This window comes from Pogona vitticeps, chromosome 7 (assembly GCF_051106095.1).
Source record: "Pogona vitticeps strain Pit_001003342236 chromosome 7, PviZW2.1, whole genome shotgun sequence".
Taxonomy (NCBI): domain Eukaryota; kingdom Metazoa; phylum Chordata; class Lepidosauria; order Squamata; family Agamidae; genus Pogona; species Pogona vitticeps.
This window is the reverse complement of record NC_135789.1, coordinates 33,344,476-33,364,556: the sequence shown is the minus strand read 5'-3', so window position 1 is coordinate 33,364,556 and position 20,081 is coordinate 33,344,476. Positions and strand designations below refer to the sequence as shown.

The following is a 20,081-nucleotide window of genomic DNA, read 5'->3' as shown; positions in this document are numbered from 1 at the left end:
CCAAAAAAAATAATATTGGCAAGCTCTGCGTGGAACTAACGGCCTGACCTGCAGCCCAACGGAGGACACCATGGTGGTTGAGGAAGAGGAAGGGACAGCTGCTCCCCCCGGTCACTGAGGCACACCCAGGATGATCCTGCAGAAGGGCTGCCCCTCCCTCAGTGAGCCATGACCCCACGGCGAAGGGAAGAGCTCCACGCTTTCATTGAAGAGCGGCTTAATTTTTATTTTTTAAATTTTTTTACAGTTATTTACATCACCAGGCCAACCTCTGGCAACATCTGGAAGCGCAAACGTGGCTGAGGAAGGTGTTGCCCCTTCCCTGATCGGGGTGGGAGGGGCGGAGGGGGGAGCAGCCCTAAAGAAATAAAGAGAGCCGAGTAAAGAGAGACATTCGCCAGGTCGTGGAGGCCTCCCCTCTGGCCCTCAGGCTGGGGGGGCTCGCCGTCGTGTCTCACATGTCTCAAGGGGGCACTGCCGGCTTCCAGGCATCCCCCGGCCATGAGCAGGTCCGAAGGGGGAGGCCACTTCGTTCTAAGTCCTGGGACGGGGTGTGTTTAAATAAAAGCCAACCAGCAGGCAGAAGGATCAAGAGCAGCAGAGCAGAAACTAAGGAGGGGAAGGGAGTATTACAAGCCACGCCAGGGCAAGTTCTCAGCAACCTCACCCGACAGCTCCCAGTCCCCTTGGGCATCTACGCTAGGCTTGACGCTCACAAGAGCCAAGGCTACACGGAGATGGAACGGCCTGCAAAAGGAGACAAGGCCGGTACCTTCTGGAAGGAAGAAGGCTGGGCAGGAAAGGAACGCCCGGGGGCCTCGCCTGCCACCCATCCCTGCCGCTCCGTCCGAGAGTGCGGCTGAGCCAGAGACCAAAAAACGGGCTGAGAGCCTCTTCTGAGGCTGGCCCTCTCCTGCCACCCCACGGGGCGCTCACGGTCCTTGCGGCGAGTCTGCCAAAGGGGAGCGGTGGGCAGAGACAACCCGGGTGAACCTCAGAGAAGCTCCGCTTCCAGACTGCCTTGGCCCTGCTGCTGTTTGGAGCAACCTGGCTGCCGGTTTCCTCCTTGAGTCACCCCTCTGGGTTCTGCTCCAAAGAGGGTCACAGAAAAGAGCTACCCTCCAAGGGGAACAGAGAGAGGGGTGTGAGAGGAGAAAGAGAGGAGGAAAAAAGAAGACATCTGGGGAGATACCCCTGCCATCGGGAGGAGGGGATTGAGAGGTGACAGGGAAAGGCGGCAGGTAGAGCAGAGCAGCTGTGTGGTCCCCACTCCTGCCTCCCTCCTGGCCCCCAGGGGGCGGGAGGGGGAGAGGGAAACAGACAGCAGCTGGGAAGGGCTAGGCTTCAGCCTGATGGACCAGGATGGCTGGATGGGGGCGGCGGGGCGTTCACAAAAGGAAGACCGGATGGAACTGGGGAGGGCCTGTTTATTCAGAGAAAACACTCGCACGCACCCCCTCACACTCTGAAGGGCCCGGAGGAGATTTGAGTGGGCACCTTTCAAGACTCCGGCTGTAGCACCTCGGTTCACAGTCTCTCAGCTCCGAGTCCAGAAGGCGCACCCTGGGGAGGGAGGTGTGGACGGGGCCTGGGAACCCTGAAACCAGCCACTCCCACCCAAATCCCCCACATTCCAGCAACAGTTAATAAAGGAGGAGAAAAAGAAGAGAGCGAGGGGACTCTGAGATGGCTCTCGATTGACAGAACTACCTGCAGGCCTCTTGAGGGAAGAAGAAAAAGAATGGAACCCGAAGGAGGGGTGGAACCGAGGGGGGGGGGTGTTTCCTCAGGGCTGCTCTACCAGTGGAGGCCAGAGGGGGGCGTCTTTTCATCCTTATTGCTTTCCAGGGAAAAGGGTGGGATCCGGACATCAAAGTGGGAGCCGTCGGATCGCTCAAACCGAAAAGTCCCCCTACAAAAGCAAAAGAGAGCAAAGACCGGCGTGAGGAACCTCCGTCGGCTTCACAGGGGGTGGGGTGGGAGCATTTCTTCCCCTGCTCCTCGGCTGTATGCATTATTTCCGGATTCTCCAGTTCAATGTGCTCAAAGATTCCAATGTTGGAAACGACCGGACACAGGAAGACGGTTTGGAAGGTCCTCCGCTGTCCAGCCCTTGCTTGACTGAAACGGTGACTCGTTACAGGTCGCAAAGTAACTGGTTGCTGTTTTACCTCCAAGCGCCAACCATGCCAATACCAGCAGGGCTTCCTTGACAATCGTCGGCAGGGACCCCCCCTCCTGCAGGGGAGCGCAAGTCCCCCCCCCAGAGGATCACCCACTCCCTGCTTTCCTGGGATGAAGTAGCACAAAGCTACCCCCCCCTGCTCTGGATCCTTACCACATGTGGCCACTAGATGCGTGCAGAGAGACGTGGCTGCTGTACTGGAAGGCTGGCTGCTCTTTGGATAAGACCGGCTCCTGGGAAGACAGAAAGCAATCCTTACTGGCCACCAGCACAGCCCCCCCCCCTCCTTGCATGGCTGCCAAAGGGCTTCACCCCAGCAAAGTGCACACCGGGGGGGGGGGGGCGCGGGATTCCAAGTTCCTTTCCCAGGGCTGCTTTTTCTGCTAAGCTCCCATTTTGCACAACTGAACCAGTGGAATACGACAAACAAGCAGGCGGTGGGGTCCTGTGGATCAGGCCCCGGAGGGACCAAAAGAGGAAGCCCCCCGCCCAATCGTTCTGGTTTGGGTGCCTGAAGCTTTAGGATTGGTCATTCGCCCAAAGCTGGAACTAAAAAAAGGCAGCCTCTGCCTGGGAACTTCCATTTAAAGACGTGTCCTGGGGCTTCCAGGTTTGGGGAATTCCTTGTTTCTTCCCCCAAAACCCAACGCTTGGGGAGGCCCACCCTGACAGAGAGTCCCAGGGAAAATCAGCAGCCCACTTTTCTATGACACTTTCCCCCTTCCCCAAATCATAAAACAATCTGTTTTCCTACAGTCTGCTCTCTTTTCAGTAATTCAGCTGCTCTTCACCCTTTAACTTTCTATCCTACAGATGGAGAAGTGGGAATACAGAAAATAAACTGAACCAAACCGAAACTCATCCACCTGCCTAAGCTAGGATGATTCGGGTCATTTGGCTCTCTGCCGCAATGCCATTTTGAGTCAGCAGACCCGTGCACCCAGGAACGACCTGCTCCGAGCGGCGCCCACCCACCGGCCCTACTCACTCGCCCCACGACTCCCCGGCCACGGATGGTCTCCAGCGTCCCCGACAAGCTGAAGATCCGCCAGTGCCGCTCCCGGAGCTGAACGACCTCATTGTTCAGGTTCTCCAAGCGGATGCAGTAGCGCCACTGGATGGAAGAAGAAGGAGAGAGAGAGAAAGGGAAGAAAGTCACACTTCCCGGCAGAACCAATGCCAAGAGAAAAAACAAGCCATCCACCCACAACCAGACAAACGGCACTCACCCAGTAAACGTGGGAATTCTGGGCTTCCTGTCAAAAGATTAAGAAACACGATTACACATTGGAGCCCACCAGGAAGCAGGCAGGCAGGCAGGGCTGCAGGTACCGATTCTGGCTCAAGGATGCATCTGCTCTTTCTCCTACCCAGGGGAAGACTGCAGGGCCACAGCCCCTGGAGGCCTCTGGCTAGCCTCGCAGATGCTTGGCCCAGACCCCCTGCAACAGTCCGCAGGTTCTTGTGACCTTGGAACAGGGGAGACCCATCAACAGCCAACGCTGGCTCCCTCAAGCACAGGCCCATGAGTCTGAGGAAGACTGTGCCTCGGGCCGGACGCACAGCTGGGTTGGCCTGCACGCAGGACGCCGGGCCTTCTGTTTTGCAAACTCATGCTGCCACAGTGCTCTGAACCTAAAAATGTCTGGAGATGTCTGTAGCCCGCAAGGCAAGCAGAGCCGGCCCAGCCCTCAGGCGGCAGAATTTGGAGAGGTGGCAATAGCAGCAGCGGCCCATAGGAGTGGGAAGGAGGGAGAAGGGAACCACTCACCGTGGGCCTCAGGCGGCAAGGTGTCTGGAGCTGCCCCAGCTCCCAAAGCCCTCCTGGGAAAAGCAGAACGGCCGCTGGCCGTGTTCGCAAGGAGGCCTGCCAAAGCCTCCCACAGTGCCAGCCGCACGAGCGCGGGACCTACCCTCATGCCCATGTAGAAGGGGATGACCGTCACGCGGATGTTCTCCGTGGTCTCCCGGTGCACGTCGGACAGCTCCAGCCACGGGTGGTTCTTCTCCTGCCACGCCAGCAACGTGTCCCTTGCCACAAAAGGTGGAACTGGAGGAGAAGCAGAAGGTCCAGAGAGTCACTTTGCCTCTAACGGTTTGGCGATCAACGCTCTGGGTTTTTAAGAATGAATATCTGAGCTTGCATTTAAAAGGAAAATGGGAAAGGAAAATACCTCTGATGTCCACTCCTTCAGCGTACTTCAGATTCCAGATCCATTAGAGCAGTGGTCCCCAACCTTGGGCCTCCAGATGTTCTTGGACTTCAACTCCCAGAAATCCTGGCCAGCACAGGTGGTGGTGAAGACTGCTGGGAGTTGCAGTCCAAGAACATCTGGAGGCCCAAGGTTGGGGTTGGCCTCAGCTTCTCCCTCGGCTCACCCTTTCCAAATCCTCCCTCACCCCCCTTTTCCTCCAGCGAGTATTTGGGAACCCAAGAGGCCGAGAAGGACGCAGCCTTTGGAGGGCGGAAGGGCTTCCACCTTCTCCCCTTTCCACAGAAAGGGCGTTTTAAATTGCTTCAAGCTAACTTTGTTCCAAATAAGAAATATGTACTTAATTGCCTTTTAACAGCCCAGTCTCCTGCTCTTTTGATGGTCCCTGTCATTTTTACTTATTCAGCCACTCACTTGCGTGGATGTGATAGGAAATAAATAGTCCATAAACAATACCTTTGGTCTGATCGTACACGAGAAACCGTTCAAACAGCTCGTGCTGGATGGGCACCTGATCGGTGGATGAGTAGGGGAGGATGTCTTCGTGGCTGACGTAGTCAAGGCCTAGAACACAACCCCAGAAAGGGTCGGGGGTAGAAAACACATATACTCACACACCTGTTTGTTAGTAAAGGAGCCGTAGACCATCACTGCTGCCACACCCCCACACTCACAGACACAAACACCCACAACCGAGAGCATGAACGACCTACTAAGAGACCCCCCTGGCCTATGCACCCAGACAGGTCAGGCAAAGCTATCCCAGCCAGCTGCCCTGGATACAGTCCTGAGATTTATGCACAGCCCGGGGTGGAGCTGCTCGGCGCCTGGGCCCTCCCCCTCCTCAACCGCCCCGCCAGCCCCCAGGCCCCTTGGCTCACCGGGGATTGCATAGAGGGCTCGGCTGTCGTCGTGATTTGTCAAGAAAGTCACCGCTTCTGTCTGCGACCTCTGGGACTGGAGAGGAAACCGGAAGAACAACCCTGAGGGGGCGCCACCCCTCGTGAGCCCGCCTGGCTGCAGGCCCCACCAAACACAGGGCGCCGTCAGCCAAATTAGTGCGACATGTCGGTTCACACAACCGGAAGCCAGAAACGTTGTGTTGTTCTTTTCCATCTCACAAAAATAACTAAGGATTCCTCCCACGCTCTGGTTTAAATCCAACCACCTTCTGTTTGGGAAAGTTATCACAAGCGATGGCCTCAGACAACAACGTCTTGATCGTGGTGTCCCTGCCGAGCCCAAAGCGCTTCACAGCCAGGCCTGCCTAGAACTGAAGACTCCCCCTCCTCCCACAAGCAGTTGTGCGATTTTTGTCTTAGCGCCACCTCACTGATGCTTATTCGTTAATTGTCTTCCACTCATTGAAATCATTTGGAAAGAGTTAGCTGTATTAGCCTGTTCCACTGTGCATAATGCCACCACCCCTGCAAAAATCAGAATATTTTTCCCTTGCCTTTCTCCATAAAAAAAACCCAGAGCTGCTTATGCCATTAAAAGACAGTCTAAAGACAGCTCCTCAGCTTTAATTTTATCACTTAGTTCTCCTTGCGTGCCGTACTGGCCTGTACACGTTTCCATAATGCTGTGGGTAGTGTTGCTTTTACCTGTCTGATAGCTGCCTGGCAGCCAAGAAGAGAGACACGAGGATGTCAAACTAATGATGGAACAAGCAAGAAACGAACAGGGGATGGAGATGGATTCTGAAGTCAGCGTTAAAAGTTAACGCTAACGGCATGGAAGGCAGAGGAGCGAAAGGACGCTCAAGCTTCCCACCCCTCTATGGACCGCCACCCTCTTCGGCCCGCACCGACAGCGCCCCAGAGAGGCGAAAGACTTACGATATGTGGGCAGTCACGAGCATCAATTAGCACCTGGTAGTACGTATGCGTCTTGCCTTTCACCTCTTTGGATCCGTGGCCAGCTGTGTTCTCGCCCCTGACAAGTCAACACGGGAGAAGCGGTCGGACTCGCCCTTTGCTCTCCTAAAGGCTTATCACAAACAAAGTACCCTGAGGCTTCCACCCACGTCACAGCAAGCGCCTCCCTTACTTTTCAGCCACTGGAGAAGCGACGTCTCGATCGTACAGCCTGGCCTGCCAAGGAAACAGGACGATCCCCCGGTACCCGAAGACGCTGTGCAGAAATAACTGGAAGGCAAAAAGAGGGGGAAACAGGGCCTGAAATACCCAGAAGACAGACAGGAACGGGCGGCTCAGCGAGGTGACCGATCACAGCACCACCCCATGCAGGAAGACAAGCAGTCAGGCGGCCGCGGAGGGCTGTCTAGCTCAGAGCCCAGACGAGAGGTGAAGCCGATTCCCTAAGAAGCAGCTGTGCCACTCTGCCTCTGCCGGCTGGTGTCGACTACTGAAGCACAGTCCCACACATCATTCTGTTTGTCTGACCGACCTCCCGCATCGCTAAGTGTTCATGGGGTGTAAAAGTCTTCAGAATGGAGAACGTGTCCATCTACAAAAGCTTCCCTGCCTGGTTGCTGGGAGGCAATTCCGCCCCCCCCCCCAGGACCCTGGGCTCCGAAGGCACGCCTTTCCTCTGCGGGGCCAGGAGGGCCAATGGTGTGGACAGAGGAGGGGCACAGTCCCAACCCTGAGACTCTGCCCGTTCAAAGCCAAGACACCACAAAATGTCCAGGACAGAACCAGTGGCCCTTTGGTCAAGTCGCAGCCTCTCTTGTGCCAAGCAGGAACAGCGCCACCGCCACCCCCAAACACTTACCTGTCCTGTCTCGTATTTGCCCTGCTGCTTTGGCGCTTCAAACACACCCACCGCCTCCAGCACTTTGCCTTCAGGTCGGTTTCTAAGGTGGGGAAAACACAGAGCAGAGACCTTTTAGCCTCACCGTCTTGGAGAAGCAGCTTCAGAGTCTCTGCTGCCTGTGAACGTCCACTTTTTGCACCCCTGTCCAGCTGAGACCGTAAGAGGAGGGTGAGAATGAAGGCGCCAAACAACCCGCCAAAGTTTAACCACAAAGCCAACAGCCGAGAGAGAAATGCCCATTCGCTGCAGCTTGATTGACCTTCCAGCGGCCTCCTTCCCACCCAGATATCCTGAACAACAGCTCCAGAGACCCTCCTGTGTCAAAGCTGTCTGGGTACTAACAGGTGATAACAGAGGGCAGAAAACGAGAGGAACAGGAAACCCAACGTTGAAATGAGACTAAAGACCATGTCAAATTAGCCGGCGGGGGCGGGGGGGGGGCAGGCTGGTAATGCGAGGGGAGGACCTTTGAACCCTGTTAAGGGGTGACCCTAAGGGCCTCTATAGTTTGCCACGTGCAGAACCGGGAAGCTAGGCTTGACTAGACGGACCACGAGCGTGAACCGCAGGGCAGCCCCCCTCCAGGTACTCGATGGGGATGCTTCGACTTCCTGGCATCCACAGAAATTCATGCTAAAGACACATTTTTAGCCTTTTTCCAGGTATCACAAGACTCCCCGTTGTTCACAACGCAACCGGCTATTCTGGATACCGAACAGAAATATTCTGAGCAGAGTTACGCTCCGTTACTTTCAGGGTCATTCAAGGAAACACCAACCGCAAAGCAGGCCTCCTCGCGAGCCACAGAACTATCGAAGCACAGATCCCGTGCAGAAATAAAGCAAGCGGATCTTCCGACCTCAGGGCCAAGCCTGTCCTCCTAGACCACAAGCAGGCCGTTTTCCCTCTCTTCCCCTTTTCTCTCCCATTCTGCCTTTTCCCCCTTTTCAGGTGATGCGCCCCCTTCCTCAGCCACCGAATATGCAGCGGCCTGCAAGGGAAAGGAGTGGTGGCTTGCTTCCGTTCGGCTGTCCTGTCTCCATGCAAGCTATTTCCATCCGTCTCGACCTCAGATTGCCCAAGCGGGCTGATGCAGCAGCTTCTTGTGGTGGCTCTGCTCTCTCTCTCTCTCTCACACACACACACACACACACACACACACACAGAGAGAGAGACACAAGCCCTCACGGCCCCCGTTGAGTTGGTCACTGGAAAGGCTAAGAGGTGCAGGAAGGGCAAACACAGAGACCGGGGAAGACCTCTGAAGAGTCAGCGCATCAAGGGGGTGTGGGTGTTTAATAGCCACAAAATCCAACCGAACAAAAGCTACGGGGAGAGCTTGAAGAGCGTGCCCGGTAGAGACAAAAAAATTGCCCTGACATATGTCTGTTAGCAAGCACTGGAAGCGTCCCTAATGTTTCTGTTTTGGGGACCCTCTGGGGCAACCGTGATTCAGGGACCCCCAACACGCTTCCAACCAACATCCCAGTCGCCTCCCTGGGCACCCCCAGCAGGAGGTCCTCATGACCAAAGCCATGTTCCTGGCATGCTTCACATCCCCACCTCCCTCCCTCCCCACCTGCCCAGGTCCTGATCCTCTGGAAAGCACCGCCTTCTCCTGGGCCGGAGGTACAGAACCACGGGGAACGCTCCGCAGGTTGCTGGACTACAAGTCCCATCAGCCCCCATGGGCCAACCAACATCAATCAGGGAGAAAAGGTAGACAGGTAGTGGGAGGCCAAATCGTAGGTGGTCCTGGAGGGGGGGTTGGGGGGGTTCACTGACAGCAGCAGAGAAGCACATGGGGGGCAACCGTGGCGATGCCAATGTGGGGCCAAAGCTACCCCCCCTTTATTAACACCACCTGCCCCAAAGAATCTCTAGCCCCGCCCCTTGCCCAAGCCCCGCCCCTTCTGCACCCATAACCCCGCCCCCAGTGTCCTCCAAACCCAACCCACCCTCCACGGGCCCCGCCCCCGTGGTGGCCCCTCCCCCTCCAATCTCCCTTCGTGCAAGGCCTTTCCCCCGGGGGGGGGTCTTCAGGCTCCTCCCCTTCCCCCCACCACGCCTCCCCCACGCACAGCAAGCCCCGCCCCCCCTCGAGGAAGGGGCCCCGCTCACCGTGAGGAGAGGAATCGGCCCGGGGGCAGCCCAGGCCACGCCCACAGCCCAGGCCACACCCCCGCCGCGGCCAGCCACGAACCCCGAGGCCCCCGGGCGGCCCAAGGCAGGGCCGAGGCGGAGGCGGAGGAGGGCCTGGCCTGGCCCCTCAGAGCCGCCACCGCCACCGCGCCCGACCAGCACCGGCCCCGCGCCGCCGCCGCCGCCGCCATCCCGCGGCCGGAGAGAGAGAGAGAGAGAGAGAGAGAGAGAGAAAGAGACCCGCTGAGGCGAGGACGACGACGACGCCGCTGCTGCTGCTGACAGGCCCCCCTAGAGGCCGCAGCCACCCACAATGCCCCGCGGCGAGGCGTGCGTTGCGCGGGGCCGCTCTAGGACTCAGGCGCGGGCCACGGAGAGGAGAGGGAGGCGGGGCGTTTCGCGGTGCTCCCTCGCTCCTTCCGTAGAGCTACGAAAGGGATAGAACGGGCCAGAGATTTAGAAGGGCGCCCGGACCGTCTTGTTTTCCTTCGGTCCTTGCTTGAGTTAAGCCCCGGCAGCCACGAGGCCCCCTCCCCCACAAAGCCAGGGGATTTGGACCACTCGGTGGCCCTTTTGTTAATTCCTTCTAGCTCCATTATTCCTTGGAAAAGGCCCTGATGTTGAGGCACGAGTGTGAGGGCAAGAGGAGGAGGAGGAGGGGAGGACAGAGGAGGAGGTGGCTGGAGAGGGTCATGAAGTGACCAGCATTAATTTGACACAACTCCGGGAGGCCGTGGAAGACCGGAGGGCCTGGCGAGCTCTGGTCCATGGGGTCACAAAGAGTCGGACATGACTGAACGACTCAACAACAACAACTCCATATTCCAGAGTCCAGAGGGGAAAAAAAAGAATACAGTATATGAAATAAGTGAACCCGGAAGGTCTTTGCAGGTGCACTCTCTACCGCTCTCTTGTCTCTGCGGTCCCGCCTTCCCCTCGTCAGCTCCTCCTCCTCTTTTCCCCGCCCTGTCCGGTTCCCTCTTTTGGTGGCGTGACCTGTTGGGGGGGTCACATGACCCGCGCGCCCAAGATGGCGTCCTCCCTGCGGCCCGGAGAGCCCCTGCGCCGCCTCCTGTCGGGCTCGGAGCTGCCGGAGGAGCTACGGGGCGAGCTGGAGGCGGCCCTGGCCGAGAGCGACCCTCGGCTGCCCTTCCCGCTCGTCCGGAGGCTCCACCGCGCCCTGCGAGAGGCCGGTGAGGAGAAAAGGCAAAACTTGACCTCTGGGATCGTGACCCTTGACCTACACCCTTGACCCCTCAATATTTCTCCTTCCCCCCCCCCTCATTGCATCTCCCCAGCACTTCCCCTCGACAGACTCTTGAAAGCTTGCTCCACGTGTAGACTCAGCATTCTTGGGATCAAGCTGCACTCCTGGGCTATTTGGAGAAGTTACTTTTTTTGGAACCCCCCCGCTAGCCTCTCCTTGCAGGTGCCCCCCCCAACATTGATTTATTATTTATTTCTTTAAAATGTTTTTGCCCCACCTTTCTGCTTCAAAAGGATCCAAAAGCAGCTTACGATGTTGGAAGATCGTATTTGAAGTTAAAAACAACGAGTAAAATAAACAATGCTGTTTAACAACGTTTCTAATTTGGATGCCCAGATGAAAAAGGGAGAAGAATTTTACAAGTAAAACTGAAATTGTTGCAGTGTATTTGGGGGGGGGGGCAAGCTGTACGTGGTGCTGAGTCACCTGGGCTGATGCTGCCTGCAGTAGATGATGGACAAGGCCCCTTCTCTCTGCCCTCCTCTGGGTTCCCCCAAACCCAGACTCAAAAGGGGAAGGACTGCTTCTAAAGGAGGACTCTGCTTCCTAGAATCAGATGCGTGGGCGTCCCCAAGCACTTTTCTGGGCACTGACACAGCTTGGGTAGAGGAGCCTTCCCCTGTCTGGCTCCCTGCAGCTCTTTCAGGCTACCTCTCCCATACCTGGGATACTGGGAGTTGATGTTCCAGCGTGTCTGCAGGGCCCCCATCATGTGAAAGGCAGCCCTGCAGGAACAACATGCAGAGACTTTGGCAGCTTAGTTTAATTTGTCATGTGGGGGACCTTAAAAATAGGTTCTTAGAAGCCATTGGTAGAGTCAAGCCCTCAGGTTTTCATACTTTGCTGATTTTTCAAGAGGACATGTTGTTCTCATGGGCTTGTGCAGAATGGTTCCATGGGGGTTGTACCTCATTTTTTCATGAAAGAGAGATGCTTCTGGGGAATTAGATTAGGTAAAGGTTTGTGGAACTACAGGGAGAAAAGTGGCACATAAATAAACAAGGCTGTGATGCAGTACCTCTGGAGGGCCCTGTGTCTTCGGAACAGACAGCATTCTGTGAGAGAGATGAATCTTGCCTAAACTGGTATAAGAAAGCAGCCCAACCTTTCCTGTGTTCAACTCTTTTTAGACCCCCATTCTCTCTTTTTTGGCTCTTAGGTTCTGAAATGTACCTTCATGAACTACTGGAAGGCAGTGAAATCTTCCTTCCGGAAGTGAAAAAACCTCCCAGGGTTTGTATCAGGCACTGCTGTTGCTCTTCTGAGGTGGAAGGGAACTCGGCAGTCAGTGGGAAAAGAGCTGCTTGCCTCTAATTAGTGGGTCAAGGTATCCTTGAAAACTTTGTACAGGGCAAGTTGGGGGTGGGGGGAAGCACCTCGCAACTCTGCCTCTCGTCTTCAATCTGTGCTTTGTTTTCCTCTTTCAGAATCCAGAATTAGTGGCCAGGCTGGAAAAGATCAAGGCTAGACTAGCCAACGAAGAGTACAAGCAGATAACGAGAAACGTCACCTGCCAGGTAATTGGAAGATGTAACACTAAGGCATCTCTGAGCAGTATAGTAAGCTGTTTAGGTAAACAGCTGTGCTTTTCTCAGGTCACTTTAAAAAGTGGCAAAGCAAGCCATTCAGTTCTCCAAAATGTTTCTGTAGGCAAAGATGGTATGAGGTTTGAAGTTGAGAAGAACAGCCAACTTATCTGGTTCTGCTTTCGAGTATCGCATGGCAAAGGTGGCTCCAGTCTAGGGTGGAGTTGAAAAGCCACGAGAGAAGGGCTAGGAAATAAAACGTATGCAGGCCATGCAGGAGAACATACTTAGCTTTGGGGAGGAAATAAGGAGCCAGGACCACTTCCTGGACCCTGGCAATATGACACCCACTTGCAGTGGGCTGGATTCAAGCTTCAGTCTCCTCTGTCTTGGAGGTGGGCAGAGGAGAAACCCTTTTCTGTAAGCCTCAAATGCAGTGGCCAAGAAAAGGGAAGAGTGAGTTAGGCGGCAAGGAAAGCAGAAGGAAGCCTTCAGAGAAACAACCAGGTCACTTCCCTTTCTCCTTATAGGAACTGAACCGATATGGGACTTTGGCTGATCTTGGAAGACAAGGTAGGTTTTGCTTGCGGTAAGAGGACAGCCAGGTAGCCCATCATCCGCAGCCAGGAAAATGGGTGCTGGAATTAAGACGAACGTCAGCCTGTTCTCTGGGCTGGATTTTAACTCCTCCCCATCCATGGTTCAGAGAGCTCCGTTTGGTGAATCAAAGCAGCAAGACGTACAGGTGGCCTGTGAGTAGGCTTTTGTAGGGCACCGAGGGCGTCCTTTAAGAGCAGAGTTTGCGAAATCAAGCCCCACACTTTGTTCCACATTATAGAAATGTGAAATGGTGCCAGGAAAGAGCCTGGGTGGGAAAAGGGGCCCTGGGCTTTTTCTGTTTTCTGGCATTTCCACAAACTACAGCATCCAGAAGGGCAGCGAGGTGGGTCAGCCCTAGGGTGAGCCAGAGCGCTGTAACAGAAGGATAGAACTCTGATGAGAAAGTGAGAAGGGACACTCCTCCCACCTCCCCCCCCCCCCCCGGTCATTGGTTGGAAACTCACAGGCAGTTTTCCCAGGTACCTAAGCTTTTGCCGGGCCCACCGATTCCAGTATAAGAAACAGAACTTTGTGGAGGTTCCTTTTCGGGGCCATTTCCAGAACCATCCTGCATTTGCTGGCTGGGAGATTCCAGGTGCTGTCATGTAAAAAAAAGAAGTAACTTCTCTGTGCTCAAAAGTCACGGACCGTGCCCTCTCTCCCTTCGCACAGTCAGGTCCACCAAAGCCCTCCTGGTCAACATAATCAACTTTATCATCACCGTTGGAGCTACTTTCGTCTGTACGTATTTGGGCAGCCAGTATGTCTTCACAGAAATGGCGGCGGTGAGTGCCACTGGGAACGGGAGGGAGGGCGATGCCTGGTGGCTCCGGCACCCGCTCCCACCCAATCTGGACTTTTCAAGCTTGCTGGTTCTTTCGACCGACTGGCAAAGTTTGCTCCTTCTGCAACACATGGACGGGGCCACCAGCGATGCGTGTTTGCATTAGGGGGCAATGGAAGGCACAGAAAAATTATCATGCAGATCAGCTCAAATTGCAGCTCCTGCTTTTTTGAGAAATGCAGAGATCCACGGCGCTGCTCCCGCCCCCCGTCTCTTTCCTGCTTCCTGCACCAAAGAGCAAGGCCACAGGATTTGCGGGGGAGGGGGTTCTGCTGTAACTTTGCCAGCCAGTCGCTGAGGGCAGAGAACTGTCTCGCTTTCCCCTTTCTTTAAACGACTTCTTCATTTTTTTAGATTTCTGCTCTGCCTTTTCTTCCCCAAAACGAGGCTCAACGTAGCTAATAATGAAATGGGTTGCTTTTTTAAAAAAAAGATTAAGGTTAGAAAAGTGTAACATATTATGTTTTAAAGCTGAAGAAAGGAAGGCCAATGGATTCAATCCCCTTCTCCTCGAGATCCCCTCTTGTGAACGCCATCTTGCCTCTTTTGCTCCTTCCAGCGCATCTTGTCTGCTGTCATCGTGGCCTCGGTGGTGGGTTTGGCGGAGCTGTACGTGATGGTGCGGGCCCTGGAAGGGGAGCTGGGGGAGCCCTAGTCGAGGAGGCTTCCCCCACTTGGGGTTGCAGAAGTCTTTCTCCGCCTGTGTGTTTTTTTTGCTTCCTCCAACTTGCCCCTCCGGAAAGTGGGATCTGCACCCAGGGACCACCACACACCCCGACTTCCAAGAAGAGCCGTCAAGGAAAAAGGGAGCTCCTTCTACCCTGCAGCCGTCACTTATTGTGGGCAAACAAACCCCTCTCCTCCTCTAAGACTGTTCTGCGCAAGGCATGGCGTGGCCTCAGGCGTTTCAGAAAAGAAGCACCCCTTCCCTTCCTTTCGACTCCCACGGATCCTGTCTTGTCTTCTTTTTCTTCCTGACTTTGTCTCCACATGGATTTCCCTGCAGCCGTGGAAGCTGAAAAAGGACAGATATGTGGACAAAAAGCGCATCTCCCTTTCCGACACGATGTTTTTAGGTCACTCCTTGCTCCCTCTAGGGTGGGCTGGCCATTTTCTTCACCCGGCTGTGCCTGGAGCCTCTTTTTGGCGTCCCCAGGAAACAACCTTCATCTTTAAGGGTCTCACTTGCACGGTCAAGAGCCTGCAGTTTACCTATGGTGCAGAATCCTGCCCACCCCCACCAGCTGTAAAAACCTGCTTCTTCCGGTTTTCTGAATCATTCAGCTGTGCCAGCCGGCTTGTCTCCTCCTCGTTGGATCGCAGGTAGAAAAACCGCTTCCCTACTATGTGCAGTAAGCGGTCCGATCCTGACAGGGGAATATTCTCCCTCCCTGCCCCCCCCTCCAGATGTAAGGAGCACCGGTAGGTCATCATCCCCACTACCACGTGTTGGGAACACCCTCAAAACAGAAATTGGGGCAGGGGGACGACAGAAAGGGGAAACGTGCGTTTGTGAAACGACCACATGGCAAGCTTGTTTGGAGGGCTCAGATGTCAGGAAGCAAAATAATGGCATAGCCCACATTAGCCCTTCCACCCTCCATGTATTTTCTCTGAAGTAAATCCAATTAATTCAACTCTCTCTCTTGTGGCTTGAATTGGGATAAGGGTATTTTATCACACTGGGTCTGTTAATCCACTTACCCATGCAACGATGTTCGTGTCGCAATCCGGCGGCTGTTATAAGGCAATTACTGTACTGCCATTTGTACATCTTCCAATTCAGTCCCCTCTCCTCCTAGCAGTTTCCCCGGTCTCTGAGCATCAAACCCCAAACATAACTTCAGGCGCCTTGAGATGCTGGTTGTGCATCACAAAACAGTCTGTAAAACATCCCAAGGGCGGAAAGCAATTGAGGATTGCCCCCCCCCCCATTTCACAGGTGGGGATCCCTGAGGCTGAGAGAGAAGTCAGCGGCTTGAAGCTGATGTCCCTGCATCTGTTTTCAGAATTTTATTTTCTGTTTGCAAACGAATAGTGGGAGTAAGATGCTCTTTAGAGATCACTTGGAAGTCAGCCGCTGCCGTCTAAACTTGTCTCCTGGGCCAGGAGCCCCCCCCCCATCTAGCCCTTGTTGCCCCCCCCCCCCCGAGCGTACCTGCCCTTGGCTGGTTCTGGAAGCTAAGTAGAGTCAGGCCTGGCTGGAAGTCGGATGAGCGATAACCAGGGAATACCTGGAATGGGTAGGGAGGAAGCCTGAAGCCTCGCGAGCCGTGGCTGCCAGTCAAGAGTTGGGAATATTGGCTAGGGGGACACCCACGGGTTTTGGTTTAATTAAGGCACTCCCTGGACTCTTCTTTGACTGGACCCTGGGAAAGTCTGGCACCCCCCCCCCGGAGCCCCCGCAGGATGCCAGGCTCGGGCCAAATGCTGGTTTCTCAAGAGGTAATCGTGGCAACTGCCGGATCCATTCCCCTGCCTGGAGGGGGAGGTAAGCCGCGGGCACCGATCCAGGGCCTCTCCCCAGCCCCTGATTAATGTTCTGATGGCTGCTAAGTCCCCTGTCCTGGATGCGCACAGCAATATTAATATCATGGATTCAAGCAAATCCTCCAAGAGGGGGCAGGAGGCTAGCCGGGGTGGGGGGACCTGGACCTGCAGCCACAGGATTAGGTGATGCATCTCAATCATCCCACAATTGACACAGAGATTAAGGTGTTTTTTTTTCCCTTTTTGCTCAGGACAGATTAGGAGGCATTATCAGCGATTGTAGGGCCTGACCGTCCGCCCCCCCCCCCCTGCTTTCACCCTCTCATTTATTCTGCCTCTGCTGGACACAAATCAGGAATGAAAATGATCAGGCTAAGCTCGTGGGGTATCACAAAACAGGACTTTTATTGGAGTTACAAGAGAGGGGGGTGGACAGAAGAGAAAAACCTGCAGATTAATCGGACCAAGGTGTGTGGTGCGAGCGTGGGTGTGTGTGTGTGGGGGGCTGTGGTCATTTAATCCTTAGTCAGGAGAGGAGATGCTTCCATCTTTTTACAGGAGATTAATAACATCTAGGATTTGTGTTATGGGGCTTGTGGAAGGGATACGGTGCTCCTCAACAGAGTTTAGGAGAGTTATTTGTTTTGGGTAGTGGGGACAATTTCAGGAATTCCACACACACACCCATCCACAAGCTCTTATCCAGGCCAGTTCCTGAACAACTGGGATATGCAGATAGAATGTTTCCCGATAAAAGGGTTCCATATGGCCCAAAATACACCACCCCGAACAGTGTATACCCAATCAAGGGAAGGAAAACTATTTGAAGGAATCACAACACAAAAGGAAAAGAGGAGGAGGAGGGAAGAGGAAAAAGGAAGCTGGTGGGTAGTGGTCTTCCCAAAAGGGAGTGCCGTGTACTGCCCCTCACCTGCTTCTGGACCCATCCCAGGTAAGCCTGGGCCCCTTTCCCAAGCTCCGCCCCCCCGCCAAGCTTTTCTTTAGGGGTCGTTCTTACACCTCCCCCAGGTTGGCCACCAGGGCGGCGCTGTAGATGAGTTCCGAGATGGATCCCAGCGAGGTGGGAGCGGCGGCCGGGAGGGCCTCCCAGCACCCCGAGAGCGCCGTCCAGGCCCTGGTGGTCGCCGCCGCCGCCGCCCCGGCCTCTGGGTCCCCGGCTTCCCCCTCCTGGAGGGAGCCCGCTGGCCAGCGATGGGGAGGCTCCGGAGATTCCTCCCGGCCGGAGGGGACGGAGGCTCGGATGCCCGGAGAAGGAGGCGCCGGGGGCACCGGGCGGGGTGGCTTGGAGATGGCGAAGACCCGTCGGGCCGCTGCGCCCCCGTGGCTGCCACCGCTGCTGCTGCTGCTTTTGATCCTGCGAGCGCGGCGGTTCTGGAACCAGACCTGGGAGAGGAAGCGGGCCGGCGTGAGCTCGGAGGCGCGGCTGGGGAGCAAGGAGGGGGCCCCCGGCGGCGCCTCCTCTCCAAGGCGGAGGGTCCCCCCCCCACCCGGCGGGAGCGGGGTGTGGGACGGAGGGAGGGAGGAGGAACCTCACCTGGATTTTGGCCTCGGGCAGCTGGGTGAGTTGGGCCAGGCGCTCGCGGGTGCCGATGTCCGGGTAGGGCAGGGCGGCGAAGACCCGCTCCAGCTCGCTCAGCTGGCCCCGGCTGAAGGTGGTCCGCTTCCTCTTGCGGGGGCCGGCGGCCGCGGCCGGGCAGGAGCAGCAGCCTCCCCCGACGGGCTCCCTCCCGGCCCCTGGAAGAGGAGCGGAAGGGAGGAGGAGAGGCCCCCGAAGGCAGGGGGGGGCCGGCCGGGCGGATGCCCCTGTAGAGTCGCCACCCACCCACCCCGCCGCGGCCGCCTCGGCGGACGAGGAGACCCAGAATCCCCAGCCAGCCCTCCGGAGGGTGATTCTGGGTCCCGTCGTCCGCAAGGGAGACTCTCCTGCCGGCTCAGGGAGAGCGCGGGCGCCCTTCTTCTTCTTCTCCCCCCGAGACTGGGGAGCCCATCCCAACCTTCTTGCCACTTACCTCCCCGGGGCTGGTCCAGGCCCGAAGCGGCCGCCCCGTCGGGGAACGGGCCGCGGGCCAGCGGCGGAGGGGCCCGGAGGAAGCGCCCCTGCTCCGCGGTGCCCATCCTGGCGCGCTGGGCTCCCCGCGGCCGGACGGCGCGCTTTTACGCACGGCTTTTTATCCCTGCCCAGGAGGGACGGCCCCGCCCGCCGCCCCTGATCCCCGCTCCGGATCCGTCCCCCCACCCCCGAGCCGAACCCCAGCCGGCGGGGGCGGCGCGGCGGAGCCCTCCCCAGTCCGCCCCAGGGGCACCTGAAGTTGGGGTCCAGGAGGAACCGGGCGCCCGGCCGAGGCAACGTCGGGACCCGAGGGCGCTCTCCTTGGTGCTGAAGGAGGAAGACACGTGCCAGACGTCTCCCCCCCCCGCCCGCCCGCCCGACCTTCGAGGCAGCTTCCCCCAAAGGGTTAGGGCCGACCCAGAGATTTGGATGCCCGAGCTCCAAGACGGGAGGGGTCGCCCACCTCTTTTTCCTGCCTGAGGCCCCGCGGCCTCTGAAGCTCCCCGCGGGCCCCCACCCCCACCCCTTCCAGGGCCCGAGCACCGGGCTGCCCCAAGGCTTGGCCACGATCCGGCGGCGGGGAGGGGGGAGTTCCTGAAAGGGAGCTTGCTTTTGCGGTGCCGCTTTTTCCGGGCTGCGCGGCCAAGGTGGGTAGCCGTCCTCCCTCCCTCGGAGCAGCTTCGCAGGAGAAGGGCCTGCCTTGGGGGCGCATGGGCGGGCGCGGTGGGGCTGAGCCCGGGGGGGGGGGGGGGCGGGGAAGGAGGGGAGGGGGGGGCTCCGTTCTTCAGAGCCGGGAGGACCCCAAGTAAGGACCGGGGGCGCGGTGGAGCGTTTGGCAGCCTTAAGGACAGAGAGCGGACCCAACGAGACTGTCCCCCCCCCGAATCAGTGGGGCTCCCGCAAGTGTGGGGCTGCCCTCACTCAGGCCTTGATTCCACGCTGTGGGGCCGAAAGGAGGGGGCTTCCACCCTTGAAGGAGCAATTCTGGGGCGGGCGGGGGGATCTACACAGAGGGAAGCCCCGCGGGCTCCATGGGCCCCATGTGGGGCCTCCCTGTGGGTTTCTCTCCCACCCCTTCCTCTGGACATCCCAACACACGTGCCTGATAACCACAACGCCCATGTGCCCCTGGGTGGGGCTGATCCCGCTATGGAGAGAGTTACTATGAACTGAGAGCTGTACAAGCCTGACTCTTTTCCCCCTCCACTTGGTCTTCTGATGGGGCTGTGATTTTCTCTCCCCCCCCCATCACCAACCTGCTACTATTTGGGAAGAGTTAAAAAAAAGATTTCACCCGTATTTAATATAGAGAAACTTTGAACGGGAACCTGAAGTGTATAGGCCCCCCCACACCTCACCGCACCCCCTAAGAAGCTTGGAGCGGAACTCCAAAAAAAAAAAAGAAAAGAAAAGAATTACTGAACTTTTTAAAATGACAATTCCGAGGATTTGGAGACCCCTAATCTTTAAACCCCCCAGCTGGGGGTGTCATGGAGCCAGGGGCTTGCTGGGCGGGAGCCCCTGGGGCGTTCTGGGTAGGAGGAAGGATATCCCCTGCTGCCCCCACCCCCACCCCCACCCTGAGGCTGCCCTGGTCCTGCTGAGCTCAGCTGTGCCCCTTGGGACTGGGGGGGGAGGGCAGCTGCAAAGCCGCCCCCCCTCTGTCCTCTCCTTGAGTGGGCAATTAAGAGCTACCGACTTTACAAAACCCCTGCTCCTTGATGGTCGAATAAGGATTACCCCAGCAGCTTGCATTTCCGCAAGTGGGTGGGTGGGTGGGTGGGCACTCTGGCTGTGGGGCCTCTCCTGCAGCGCTTCTGCATTTCCAAACCGACCCTGATCCTGCCGGTCCCCAGTGCATTTTTGGCACAGGGTTTTCATGAGGCGTCTGCGGCCTTTGGAACCCCCTGCCAAGGGATGCAGGACCGGCTTTCCCACGGCTCTTCTCAGGGAGGCAGGCAA

The 20,081-nt window shown here is 56.9% G+C and overlaps 3 protein-coding genes across 3 annotated transcripts; 1 reads left to right on the top strand and 2 right to left on the bottom strand.

The window, feature by feature from the left end:
* Positions 1-1,407: 1,407 nt before the first annotated feature.
* On the bottom strand, positions 1,408-9,527 carry POLDIP2 (DNA polymerase delta interacting protein 2). The gene is made up of 11 exons (XM_072978707.2): positions 9,301-9,527; positions 7,138-7,219; positions 6,451-6,548; positions 6,240-6,336; positions 5,280-5,355; positions 4,855-4,962; positions 4,099-4,235; positions 3,415-3,441; positions 3,174-3,299; positions 2,339-2,418; positions 1,408-1,912 (listed from the first exon to the last, which is right to left on the bottom strand). The coding sequence occupies exons 1-11, from the start codon at positions 9,510-9,512 to the stop codon at positions 1,798-1,800; spliced, it is 1,158 nt and encodes a 385-aa protein (XP_072834808.2). The 5' UTR covers positions 9,513-9,527; the 3' UTR covers positions 1,408-1,797.
* Positions 9,528-10,261: 734 nt separating this feature from the next.
* VMA12 (vacuolar ATPase assembly factor VMA12) lies at positions 10,262-15,195 on the top strand. Its single transcript, XM_020803539.3, has 6 exons — positions 10,262-10,514; positions 11,748-11,821; positions 12,016-12,105; positions 12,645-12,687; positions 13,387-13,499; positions 14,118-15,195. The coding sequence occupies exons 1-6, from the start codon at positions 10,334-10,336 to the stop codon at positions 14,211-14,213; spliced, it is 597 nt and encodes a 198-aa protein (XP_020659198.3). The 5' UTR covers positions 10,262-10,333; the 3' UTR covers positions 14,214-15,195.
* A 1,239-nt stretch (positions 15,196-16,434) lies between these two features.
* On the bottom strand, positions 16,435-18,231 carry SEBOX (SEBOX homeobox). The gene is made up of 3 exons (XM_072978788.2): positions 18,079-18,231; positions 17,604-17,803; positions 16,435-17,452 (listed from the first exon to the last, which is right to left on the bottom strand). The coding sequence occupies exons 1-3, from the start codon at positions 18,182-18,184 to the stop codon at positions 17,063-17,065; spliced, it is 696 nt and encodes a 231-aa protein (XP_072834889.2). The 5' UTR covers positions 18,185-18,231; the 3' UTR covers positions 16,435-17,062.
* Between the last annotated feature and the right edge of the window lie 1,850 nt (positions 18,232-20,081).